The 13,791-nt window shown below is 36.9% G+C and overlaps 2 protein-coding genes across 2 annotated transcripts in view; both read left to right on the top strand.

The window, feature by feature from the left end:
- Positions 1-13,791, top strand: part of LOC139982309 (uncharacterized) — a 540,410-nt gene that overhangs the window by 153,077 nt on the left and 373,542 nt on the right. The gene's annotated exons all lie outside the window — the stretch shown is intronic.
- Positions 9,205-13,681, top strand: LOC139982320 (uncharacterized). The gene is made up of 5 exons (XM_071995033.1): positions 9,205-9,434; positions 10,066-10,142; positions 11,116-11,289; positions 11,939-12,181; positions 12,456-13,681. Exons 1-5 carry the CDS (start codon positions 9,396-9,398, stop codon positions 12,769-12,771), a joined length of 849 nt encoding a protein of 282 aa, XP_071851134.1. The 5' UTR covers positions 9,205-9,395; the 3' UTR covers positions 12,772-13,681.

Here is a 13,791-nt window from a genome sequence, read left to right as displayed (position 1 = left end):
CACCAAAAAAAAATAGAAGCAAGAATTCCGATGATGAATGAGATATAATAGCATTTTTAATAAAATTTGCAAAAACAACTGACGTGGTACTTAACCTTGCTACTTATTCTCCAGTCTTGTAGTATCATGTAACAGGCGTGATTAATATCAGCAATATAGCAACTTCAATTCCTTAAATGAGATATAAGGGAATACAATTAACTAAACTTAGATGAATACATGGAGGAGGCATATCCAAAGTGAACTCAACATTAATGCTCAAGTAAGTAGCAAAATACTGCTTAAGTAAATTAATGTATTTAATAAGACAGAAAACAACACCCATAAACTCGTATCTTATATGATATAACTGACTGAAGCTTCTTTGTAAAATAACCGACCACCAAATGTAAGCATTGTAGTCGTTTCCAAACTTTAGTTAAAGTCAGGTTATACAATAAACTAACACACTGCAATGTATTAAAAACCACTTTGTATAGTACGCCTTCAAACATGAGAGCGCAATGCATCATAGCTATTACACTATCATCACAATCAGACCGTTTCAGCAATATATTTATGTATTCAAACCCTTTATCATAACTAATAAGTTTTAAGAAGACACAATGCAGTATTTATTTATTGATATGAGCCTGGTTGGGGTATTTGTCACTGCAGTTTATCTTACAATAGTCTCAATAAACCAAAGTTCAGCAAAACGTAAGCAATTATTGTATAAGCCAACAGTACTTTGTTTATTGAGCAAACAGAACCATCAATAAATTATATAGCAAATGATGTTTCGTAATACTCGTAAGGTTAAAGCGCGTTCAGCTGTTGAGATGAAAGGGGGTGTAGGCGGTTTTACACTATCTAACGCAACGTAGTCTCCAAGAACCTGAAGTATTTTTAAGGGAGGGCCCGAGGAACATGAGCTTATAGCATACTCCTCATGGTGAAACATAATTGCACCTATTAGGTGAATTTAGTGTACTGTTAATATTAGGAGAGACTAGCGTAGGTTCTTATGACCAACTAGAACTGTTTCTGCTGTCAAACTTCATAGGAGAAGCTACATCAGTAGTAGCCTTTGAATATTTTATATTTTATATTCGGCCTGGGCGTCTCGTTCTCAAAATGCATATATTTTCTGTGCACGAGTTTTTATGGACTCATAGTGAAACTATAAGAGCATCTAAAAGAGCTTTGTGTAAACCTCGAGAGTCAGCTGATTCCTTGAGTTAACAAGTAAATCTTTGAGATTCTGGGCCTTTTTGTAGGCTAGAATCGGTTCTTTTGGAAACAGTTTGGATAATTCCGCGTGTTGCGAGATTAAATGCCAATGTTTCAAAAGTGTTTTTTTTTTTCAAATGCGTTTTAGTATGATGAAGCGGATTACCATTTTTCTTTTTAGGTCTTTCAATGACTTGAGAAGATTACTTCGTTTAGGTTTTTTTTCTGGAATTGCTCTGAATTTCAGACCTTTTCTCTGCACAATAAACTCTATATTGGACATGTTTCTGTCTAATAGAATCTTTACGAACTTTTTTAGTGTTTCTGCTTCTTTTCGAAGACATTGGGCTATTGGAGTGACTTCTTGTAGTCTGTAGCTCTCTGTTGGTGGTGCGGAATTTTTCGGAGCTCTTAGTAGCTTTCACTGATCGGACATATCGGTTTGCCTCAGGAGCTTCTATAGTTGACTCTAAGTCTGTTTCGGCTCTTGATTTCTTTTATAGAAATCGCTCACGTTGCCTTTTAGCTTGGCGGGATAATTCTTCTCTCCAGATTCCACGGAGTGTCCTAACTGCCCTTTGGAGTACTTGATTCCAAGAATCAGTAAACTCCTCCGAGTGGTTCAGTAACCCCGGGAGTCTAGGTGGGTCTCTTTGGACCTTGAGTTGATAGGTGGCGTTTTGATCGCGCGTCTATGCGGGAGATTTCTTTTGTGAGAGTGATGAGCCTTGACTGGAAAAGTCTTTGTTGACTGGTGAGTCAGGAATATCAGGAATAGGTTAGTCCATGACTGGTTATGCCTTTTAGCAGAAAACCCTCGAGCTTTCATTTCGTAATCATAATTACAGCCACACTTATATTTACTACATGTATACTTTACCATCAATACGTAAGAACCATGAATTTCGTTTTATAAAGTCCAAGTTAAAGAGGTCACTTAAGATCAACATTGGTTGGTCGTTTAATATATTATTACAATTGACAAACAGGACAGATTGGGTAAACGTAGTAAAACACGTTTGTGAAATGGTTTGCTAACTTTTATAAGTAAGTATTAAAGGCAATCAAGTTCGTAGTTTAAGATGATATGTATTCATTGTTATCATTATTTAACACAAAAAAAATACTTCTATCTACCCAGTTGGGTAAACGTATATTAAAACATAGAAATATTGATCTTCATATTTAGCTTTCGAGACAAATGTAATGCTGAAGTACAACAGTAACGTACATTATCTTGTGTATTTCTGTGTGAAAGTTCTATGATCTTAAGTAATACATTCCTGTCATGGATACACATCGTTTAATTTACAGATTATTTAACAGGAGTAAACAGTGACAAATGCCCTTGAATACCGAAAGACGTAACGAAGCATTGACATATGAATACAATATGCCGTAAACAAAAAGGGTAACCACTGGAAACGTGGTGCCTGTAGTGAACATGATCTGCTTTGACAGTTCAAATATTTGATTAAACCAAGTTCTCTATTGCGTAACACTGAAATCGAAACACTACTTTTTGTTGGACGTTTCGTGATGAAATTAATAATCATATCAATTCACATGGCAGACTTTCTGTATATAATATATAATTATATATATAATATATTCTGTAATAATATATTCTGTTAATATATTTTTCTTCAAAATATAGGGTATTATATAGCTCGTAAAAAGATCAGCAGAATACGACGGTTTCTCGACACTGATACCACCGGTAGGTTAGTTCATGTTGATTTTTTTCAGTACTAGATTAGACACATGTAACTTGCTCCTCTACGGCCTTCCAGACAAAGACTTATCCCAGTTCCAACGTTATCAAAATACTGCTGCTCGCACTACGACGTTGTCACAGAATGTTAGCACCAATCAAAATAGATCTCAGAGAAGATTTAGGGTTTCAGCCAATCGCAGGCATTACCTGGATAAACAACATGTCTGCGCCCTTATGCCGACCCCGGTTTCAGTGGTGTACATGGAATTACGTTAGTAATAGCCAAAGCCCATACTAACAGTCACTTTATCAACCAAACAAGTGAAGCCTTCAGTTCCTGTTTTTGATATGAACGCAATGCATGTGTGCCCGGTGACTGTGTTGAGGACTACCAAGTAAAAGTGGTCGGATTTGCACAGAATAATGTTATTGCGTTACTTGACAAGTCGTCCATATGACTTCAAGTTACACACAGAGTGAGACTGGAGTAGGCTAGGCCCTAATAATTAAATAGGCAAAGGCCTAGCACTTAAGTTTATGTTAACGTTTACAGCTCATATAGCATCTGCACCTAATTATCTGAAAACGAAATTCATGATGAGGGACGTGTTGAAGATTCGTGTGGATCTTCCAGACAGGTTGGTCTAGCTTTATAATGTTGGCCGTGGCTATTCTTACAACTAGTCGTAACAATGATTTATTAACTATTCTTACAACATTGGCGAATTCATGCACTATGAAGTAAATAAAGCAACTTCGCATGTAGTAGCGGTAACCCTTACCCCTAACCTAACCCTAACCCAACCCCTAACTGGGAAATATTGTTACTCCTAGTCGTAAAAATAGTACTCCTAGTCGTAAAAATAGCTGCGTTAAAGCAACTGCGCATGCATGAAAGGGAATTATTGTTACGACTAGTCGTAAGAATAGCCACTTTGTATAATGTTTCTTCTCCAGTCCTAATTTTGTTCAAATAAGAGGATATTAATTATTCCTATTTCCCCATGATATTTCAGAAATAGGCCTATGGTAGATTTGAAGACAAACAATGGTCTGTTTGAGATATTGAAATGCACATTTGGTCTCCAACTGTGTAAACTCATTGAACTTCAATAGGCCTGTACATGTTATGATATTCGTTGTAAATTGTGATTGGCCTTTAATAACATTGTCGGCAAAAAAAAAAACATTTTTACAGGTTGCACAAGATTATTCTTTCCCTGATGAAGTCTTCTCAAAATCTGTGGGCTGTGTGGGATGCAATGTATTCTCCATATAGTGAAGATTTACTCCACATCCATGACTGATTCATCATATTCATACATTCATCCCCCTGGTGATGGTTCTCCAAAGTTTCATTCCCCATGTGTGGCAATTGTATTGAGGGATGATTTGACATTCAACTCCAAAATTGGACTTCAGTTTTTAAATTCCAGGTGCTAGAAACATAGACCAAATTGATTTCTTTCTTTTTGGAACTTGTTAGACCATTATATAATCTGTTCTGGTGATGCAGAATTCATTCAGCAGGTGGTTCAATTCCATCAACAGATATCATACAGCCAAACAGTTTCCAAAGAGAAGGTCAAGTATTCGGCACCATCATGAGACTTGTAACAAAAGGAATTACAGGAGTTTTCAGTGGCAAAGCTCTCGTTGAATTTCCTCACATTGTTCACTGTACATAGGAATTTTCTCTGTGATAATCTCGCTTTCTATTGCCCATCACTCTACACAGCAAATGTGAATGGTAGGGGTAATTTTAATGTAATCATGACTTCACTATAGACCATCCACTGGTGTTCCAATGAAAGACTCAAAATGAGTTGTTAGCTCGGCAGCTAACTTCAGTTTAAACAACAAAAACTGTTAAAAGGAAACATGTTTGGATGGTGCCATCTCATATCTTGGAACTACTGGAACGGATAACTAATATATATATTTATATATAGAGAAGAACAGCTCTCAGCAAACTGGTTAGCCATGTGTATGGAAATATCTGTAGTAAGTGGACCTGCAGTTTCCCACCGGGATGCTCTGTAGGCCCATATGTTTAAACAAAAGAAATTTTTATTACACACATAGGCATACACTTCTCATCAGAAACTATGAAGTTGTGCAAATTGTTGAACTATGCAAATATTACAGCATGTTGTCATGGCTGAGCTAACAATGGATGTTTTTGAGCACCTCTCGTCAAGCCAATGTGTTCATAAGCACCATTAGATGACTGCATGGAAATAAACCCATATTTTCACTTGTAATCCATTTGTGCTTAACTTTGAAACTCACCACCCCAGATAAAGTTATCATGAACAATATTCATCTTGTATAATGTTCTCCAAATTTCTCCCACTTAGTATTTGCTACTCTGTGTTCCCCAGTTTTCCATTAAGGACATGCATTAGTCACTGATTCACATATTATCAGTCTAATTTTTGTCCATTTTAAGGCACTGTACCACCCCAGAAGTGTTTAATACTGAAACTGGTAAATGGAAAGTGGTGGACACAGCATACATATGCCTATGGAGCAACATTACCTCAAAAAGTGCAGGTACTTTATGAATAATTGGATTCATATCCACATACAGTATAGTTAATGTTTTGCATAGTGAGTGTGTCTGTAAAACTAGAAGGTGAGGTTGATCTCATATAGAATAGTATATCAAGGCAGTGTCCAGTAAAAAGGAGACTTCAACTGCAATAGCAATTATCTCTTGATAATATATAACAAAATGACAATATGTGAGGAAGTGAGTGGGGTGGGAATTGGGGACAGCATAATGAACACATAAATTGGTATCACCGTTCCTGTGGCTATGTAAAGGTCTCTTGGAATTTCTTTATATCCTTGCAAGGAAAAAGTTAATGAGTAAAATGTTTATGCAATACAGAGGCCGGGAAAAGAAAGTAAATATGCATTGAGAGTGTTTCAAGTATATCACTAATTCCAGGTGGGGTTCCTCTTAAAGGTATGCTATAATGGCCCCAAATATGCTAGATATTCAAATATGGTCACCTTTGGTCAAAATTATTAAACTTTTTTTTCATTACAAACTTTGAGGAAATTTCCTAACTGGGATATTTAGTCATCTTGTGTGTCCTTAACAATTTCTTAGAACAGTTTGTATAGTAAAGACCTCCAGGAAAGTACTTTTTGAAAACTTCTAGCAGTTATAGCATGCTATAATTTGGGACCTATACTGACTACCTTTAAAGCCAAAAGTTTGACTAATCTCTGTGCCAAAATACCCCCAAAAGTATGGACAAGTATTGTTATTCTATAGTGGCTGACACTGGGAACCACCACCTGTCAGTCAGAACTTTGTAGTACTTTAGGGTGGAGGTTGAGGGGGTGGGGGTATCTGACTAAAACTGAGAGGTGTTGCCAATTAGAAGCATAAACACAGTATGTCTTCTGGGAAACAATATTCTTGATAGGGTTACAAGCAAATCATTTAAAACAAAGAAGAAATGGAAAAATAGAGACTTAACTTTAAACATAATGGTAACCTATGGGTTTTCTCTCCTGACCAATGCAGTAAGTACAAGGCACCTCTCAGTATGTGAAATGACTGTGTTTATCTAATGGTTTTAATTTGTTCTTTTTTAATTGAGAACTAGCCATCCATCATATCATCATCATAGCATATGAGTAAGAGTATAAACTTCTAGAAATAATTAAAAAATCATTGATTTCAATGCTTCATACTCATGGTTTCGTGGGCAAAGACTTTGTTTAATACCCTGTAATACCCAGGACACCTTGAAGCAGGAGCCACGACAAAGCAAAAACATGAGAAATGATCTGCAGAAAGTTATGAACAGTTGTTGATTTTTTTTTAACTTCCTGATATCTACAAAATATATTGTATTGCTTCCTAACTATTCGTTTATTTTACTACATTTTATTCATGAAGGCACCAATTCAATGCAAAGTGTATTTCTTGAAATGCCGCGACGATGGAAACAGTTGCTGACAACATCTGAAGTACGGTGGTTTGGAGCATTCAGTGTTTATGTGGTCCAAGCATGTTACAGCATTTGTTGAGTGAAATAGTGAACCATAATAACTTGCACACATCCACTAAGAAAAGCGGAGGGGTGAGGTGGGGAGGGTGGGCGGGTCGAGAGTTTCAGGTACATCAATCCATGGGCAACTTAATGTATAAATGCCCTAAATATTATTATTCATCATCATTCTTATTGTTATTATTATTATCGTTGTTGTTGTTACTATAAATACTATTATTATTATTGTCATTATCATCATTCTTATTATTATTGATGTTGTTACTATTATTATCGTCATCATCATCGTTATCGTTATCATGATTATTATTATTATTATTATTTTTATTATTGGAAAATCGTTGTTGTCATCATTATTACTATTATTAAGTCTTCGGAGGGGGTGGAGTGGTATAGACAGCTGGGATTGTAATGATTTTTACAGTACATTTCAATTAAGTTTATTTCAAGCTCTTGATCACATCTTTTCTCTTAACCTATATATTCATATTTTGTGTACCTCGTGTATTTTTACATTTATACTATATTTTTGGTTTGAAATAAAAAGAATAAAATAGAAAAGTCTGAGTCATTGTATTACAGTTGCTGTAGTTCTCTGGGCATTATATCCAGAAACAGGCCTCTTTTTGATTCCTTGCCAAAGGCTGAAGAAATCAATGCGATGGTGATTGTGTGGGTTTGCGGGTGTGTGTGTGCGTGTTTGTATGTAACACTTTCTTGTAAACACAATATCTCAATAATTGAAGCTTGTATTTAACTCATACTCTACATGTGGGTAACCCATATTAGGACTACTATTGTTTTTGGTGGAGGTCAAAGGTCATTTGAGGTCACCAGAGGTCAAACTAAAAACCACTTAAACTGCTTGTAAACACAATATCTTATAGGTGGGGTAACTTGGAAGGATTTCATACTTAGTATGTAGATGGCCCATATTGTGTAGAAGATCCCTATTATATTGGACACGGGTCAACAGTCATTTGAGGTCAGCAGAGGTGGAAGTCTGGAAAAATTACTCTAAAAGTGAAATTGCGTTAATTTCCAACAAAGCACGTAGATTGCCTTTGGTGAGAACAAAATCGCTGTGGAATTTCATGCGTGTCAAACTTCCTTTGAGGTCAAGAGAAGTAGTTTTCAGAAAACCCATTCTACGGTACCCATCATCGACCATACTGTCAACACATACATGTTTCTGCCCTACGATGATGCGCAAGCCTATATCATTCGTCGTCCGGATCAGGCATCCGTACAAAAGTGTCGCAACGAAACCGGTATACGAGCTGCATTTCGCGTAAGTTACTGAGTTCCTGTAGGTTCTGTCTGGCCAGTATCTTTGTAGTAAGCAGTAAGATTTTGATATGTACTTGGAATGTCGATGATCAGTGGCGGAGATTTCTTGTCAGAAGTGGGGGGGGGGGGGGGTTGCAGGCCATTGATGAAATAAAAAGTCATAACTGCTGGCTCACTATCTAAGTGGAGGGCCACCATAAGTTTGCGCGAAGTGCACAATAATTTTTTGGCAAATATTGCCTCCCAGATCGCAGTAAATGGCACTGCCCATGCCTTGAAAAGCTGCATTTAACCAGGGGCGTATGCAGGATTTTCTAACCCGGGGGGGGGGGCGTACTACTATCTAAGCGGAGCGCCACCATTGGTTGGCGCGCAGCGTACAAGCAAATTTCTGGTTTTGGTACCCCCAGATCACCGGAAATGGCACTTCTCGGGCTTGAAACTGACCAACCATATGTACACTTTTGCCTGAGAACCAAGTTTTTTCCAAATACTTTTTTTTCTAATCTATAACTTTTTTGAAGATTGTCACCAGTCACACATCATGTTCGACTTCATCACATATCCTGTGGATCATTGCTTTTGTAGGTGATTCTTCATCGCGGCCCACAATATCCGTCTACCCCACTGTTCAGAATTTGAAAATTCACAATTCTCGTGAATAAATTCACTTCAAAACATACCCGTAATGTTGCACAAAATATCATCTATGGACAACCGATATAGAAAAACCTCCTTCAAATCCTAACAGACGGGTCAAAATTGCACACGAGTATGATGAAGAATGTTGGTTAGGGAATTTCGAAAATTCAGACGGCTACTAAAAATTTTGTTGAAGGAAATAAAAATATACCAGATATTTCCGAAACCGAACACCTCACACATCGACAGTTTTGCGCATGGGCGCAGATCAGTCTTGGATAATGATGGGGACGCGTGTCTATGACACTAGGCAGCTTTAGATTTCACGACGCGGAGCTCTCTACAACGAAATGACGACACGTATGTGTTATGCGCATGCGTCTACGTCGACTTCCCGTTGTCCCTGAAATTTTACACCGGGTGTCCAGGGTATTTCCCGTTGTCGTGAAAACGGCAACTTCGATTACATGTGACGTCACAATTTTGTTGTTATTGTCAAGATGGACGAACAATTTGGGCTAGTCGAGCTTACAAATTCAGTAAGTTCTTGGTATTTCTATTCCAAATTTGACGTTTAAGTATAAAATGGCTCGGAATTTACGTACTGCCAGTGTGTATACTAATTATACTCCTCAATTCTGACTGTTGTTGGGTGGTTACACTACAGACTTTCACATCGACAAGTTGAAGTAGCGGCAGCCTAACATACAATTTAACATCTGGCCTAAACTAGGACCTAGGCATAGCTGGCTGAGTGTAGTGGGTCAGCCCTCACACTACCGTTTACAAGCAATCATGTACTAGGTCAGCTATAAAGTCATCCCGCAAAATATGGGGCAAAGGCTATACCACCTCAAAAACCAACTTATTTTTGCCAATAATGCATATTTGGGTTGTTAAACACCATTATGGAATCAGCCTGGCTTAAAACACAACTTACGATTGATGCCTGTTCTTTCGTATTATATGATTAGCTTCTCTTAAAATAGAAGAATTCTGCTGCAGAAAAGACTGTGCATAATTTAGAGTGTTTGATTGCTCGAAATTAGTGAAACATCACAATGTTTTATATACATTGCGTACAAATCCACTGTGACATACTGTATATCAGAGGATATTTTGCTTTGAGTTACTATATTTTGATTGATTTTTTCCATCATATTTCAACAGCCTGCTGTCAACTCAGATAGTAATGAAGCTTCAGCGGGTTCAAGTTCCTCAATAAAGAAACCTAGTAGTAGCAGCAGGTATAAGTGGAGTGTTAGCTCAGTGGTTAACGCCGGTGCCTTTCAATCATAAGGTCCCCGGTTCAAATCACTCCAAGATTAGTGTATGTCGTCCAGTTACAGAGTTGTTGACAATTAACAATTCATAATCATGGACTTTAAATATGAATGTAAGACACTGACTTCGGTCAGCTTGCGGCTTTGATAAGCCAGTGAGGCTTTTTCGTGAGTTCCTGCTTGCAGGTGGATCTAATATACATACATAATTACCAATTATGATAGATTTCCAATTAAAAAAAGTATTTGTGTTTACGCTCCAGGGTTGTAATGGTTATGAAAAACAAGTGTGTGGATTTTTATTAATTGTTGAAAGGCTGTACTGGCCACTCAACCGCACATGACTGGTCCCAAAATTCAATTTTATAGCACCAAATCAATGTTGACATGCGATATCAACGATAAAGTAAACAGAATCAGGTAAATGTAACTGCTACATGCAGTACTGTTTTGTATGGATTGTCTAATAGTCTTGTATGGATTTTTTATGCTTTTTGGTAAACAAGCAGACTGTTTATTTCTTACATTTTCCAATGTTTTCTACCATTGGAAATACAACCCCATTTACCATCATAAATATGACATATTCCTGTTGGAGAAACAAAATCAGAGTACCATATTTTAAAAATAAATAAGTTTAGAGCTCAAATGTTGTGTGTGTGCTATGCACTGATAGAGGTATGCTAGAAATGATTTCCAGCAAAATCTACAGTAAGATGGTTCATCTATGATTGTCAGAAAATTGGACCAGCTTTGAGGATTTTGTAATGAAAAACAAGGAAAGAACCATTCTAATTTTTGACAAAGATAAAGAATACTTATAGGTTTGATGCATATCAGACATTTTGTTTTCGAGAAATCAAGTTAAAATTGATCTCTATTGGGCTGTAATATAATATTAAATAAATCTCAAAGTACACTTCTAAATCTATTTCAGGACTTTCATGAAATGGACAGAGGCAAAATATATAATTCTTTGCAAGGAAGTTGCCTTGCAAAACCCATTTCAGTTCCGAAGGGGCAGTCTAGAAAGAGGCAAGGTGTGGTCTGGAGTGGCCACCGAATTGAGAAAACAGTCCTTTAAGGTGGACCAAAGGGCTGTCAGAGACAGGTATGTTAAGGAGGCTAGAAGCTAAATTCATGCTCTACAATACCGTAGAGGAAAAAGAAAAATCCTCCCAGCATACTAAATAATTACATTTTCCCAAAAAATTGGGATTTCAATTGGTGGTGCTGGTGGTTCCTATGTAATTTATGTTTCACTTTTTACCTTCCATTGCATTCTTTCCTATATACTGGACTGTCATGTAGCTCACAACCCTCATATAACCCTCAGAGCCCTCATAAGTTTGTGTTTGTACCAAGACGAACATAGTTGCCTTCCATTTTCACGACAATTTCTTAACTTAAGACTATAATTTGGTTTAACCCCAGTAATTTCAGTGGTTCCATTTCATGTACAGACAAGTGCGAGACGAGACGTAGGTGATGTTTAGCACGTATCGCAAGGGTAGACCCGTCTGGATTCTTTGATTGCATCATTAGTTTTTTTTTTTCCATAGGTCATGAATATTCATTGTTAAAAGTGTACAAGATATATAGGGGGCGTGGCCAGAAAGAGATTGTTATCTTTTGAGCCAATCAGAGGGTTTGTTTACCTTTTGACCAGGGACTTTTTTTATGGGATGGGTTTCTCTGGGCGATTCACTTATTCTTTCGATTCAATACATTCCTAATTTGGTTTTTCATTCTAATCATAGGTACAACAGCCTCAAGAATAAGGTGCAGAAGAACAACTCTCAAGATAAGAGGGCTTTAGGCATTAGCCCTGAGGAAACCGAAAGCCAAAGGGAGTTGAGGGTGCTTCTGGAAGACTTGGCCAACCAAGAAGATGATGCAGAGCTTCTCCCCAAGACCAATGCTAGTGAAGAGGAGCAGATGCGCCTCGATGGACAAGAGGTCCAGAAGAGGGCCTGTGAATCGTTTGTGGAGACAAGGAAGAGGTGAGAGACTCATATTACCTCAAATGGGGTTGGTTGGTTGGTATACCGGTATTCAGAAAAAAAAGTTTTTAATATTTGACCTCAGCTGAATTTGCAAAGTATTACAGGGGTTGAACCCTGCATCTTTTGTTTACAAGCAGTGTCACATACATACAGATAAACACATGTGCACACACAAGCATGATTGCATGGATTCATTCTGTCTCAAAAATTGGTTGCCAGGTCTGTCATATTGAAGAAATTCATGATGTACCTTTATCTTGTTTTGTCATAGGCATTTTGCAGATAAAGAAAATATGCCAAGAAAAAGAAACAGTGGGAGTGATGCTCTTCAGTTTTTGCATCAAAAGATGGAGTTGGAAAGAGAGATGAGGAAGGAAGAGCTCGCCATGAGAAGAGCAGAGGTGAAGAGGGACGAAGCTGAAAGAGATCGACGATTTGAACTCTTTCAACAACAGCAACAGCAGACACAGCAACAATTTATGCAGCAACAACAACAAATGCAGCAACACCTCGCACAACAACAGCAGCAGATGCAAAACATGCTAATGATGTTCATGCAATCGATGAAGGGTAATAATAAACAATAAGTTCCCACCTCCTACCAATGTCCCCAAAACAAGTTTGTACAAAATTGCTCATAAATAGTTTAACTCAGATGACCTCTCCCAAAACAATAGGGATCATATACTCATTATACCAAGTATGAACTTTGCATGGTTGACTTATTGTGTTTTCAACAGAAAATACCTAAATTTCACAAAATGTCAATTTTTGAAGCAACTTGAGCTCATGTCATATATCTGTAATTAAAGCACCATAAACATGCATGTAAATTAAAAATAAAATGAAAGACAATCAAGAAATATACAAAATGCAGCATTTTCCCATTTTTCTGAGATTTATTAATGTTTGATTATTCAAAAATACATTTTAAAGTGATTGTCTGTGTTTCAGTGCTATGATACACTTCTCTCAATCAAAATGGATATCCTACTATATGTTTGACTGTTATTTGTGAATGGGGTAGGGAAATGTTTTCGAGCAAAACGGTCATGTGATCCAATGTCACCAAAGATCAATTAGTGGTTAAAAACTAGTATTTTGAATCATTATATTCACCAAAGGTTGGAAACGGGTCATATTTTGAGACAAGTTGTGAATTGGGTAGGGAAATGTTTTCAAACAAAACATGTCATGGTCATTTGATCCAAGCCCAAATGCATCATTTAAATTTAAATTCCTCTAAGCAAGAAACCAATATTCCTCTAAGTTGGGCTCTAGTTTTAAGAGGGTACCAGAGGACATAAAGACAGTCCAATATGGAGTCACCAAAGACCATACCAACTGTCCAATGTAATCTCAAGATTATTTCAGAATCACTTGGTTTATGGCCCTTATCTTATGAATTTCTTTATAATTTGTTATTATATTAAACACATAAATATATATATATATATTGTACATTATATTTAACTGGAAAAATTATATTTAAGTGAAACTAAATTTGATATACTTTGTATTTTTACAAACAAATAAGACTGGGTAACCCTGCATTTCAAATGTAACAGACATATTAGACCATAATTAACAATTATATTTTGCTGGTC

The sequence above is a fragment of the Apostichopus japonicus genome, chromosome 16, assembly GCF_037975245.1.
Source record: "Apostichopus japonicus isolate 1M-3 chromosome 16, ASM3797524v1, whole genome shotgun sequence".
Taxonomy (NCBI): domain Eukaryota; kingdom Metazoa; phylum Echinodermata; class Holothuroidea; order Aspidochirotida; family Stichopodidae; genus Apostichopus; species Apostichopus japonicus.
This window is presented reverse-complemented; position numbering and strand designations above follow the sequence as displayed.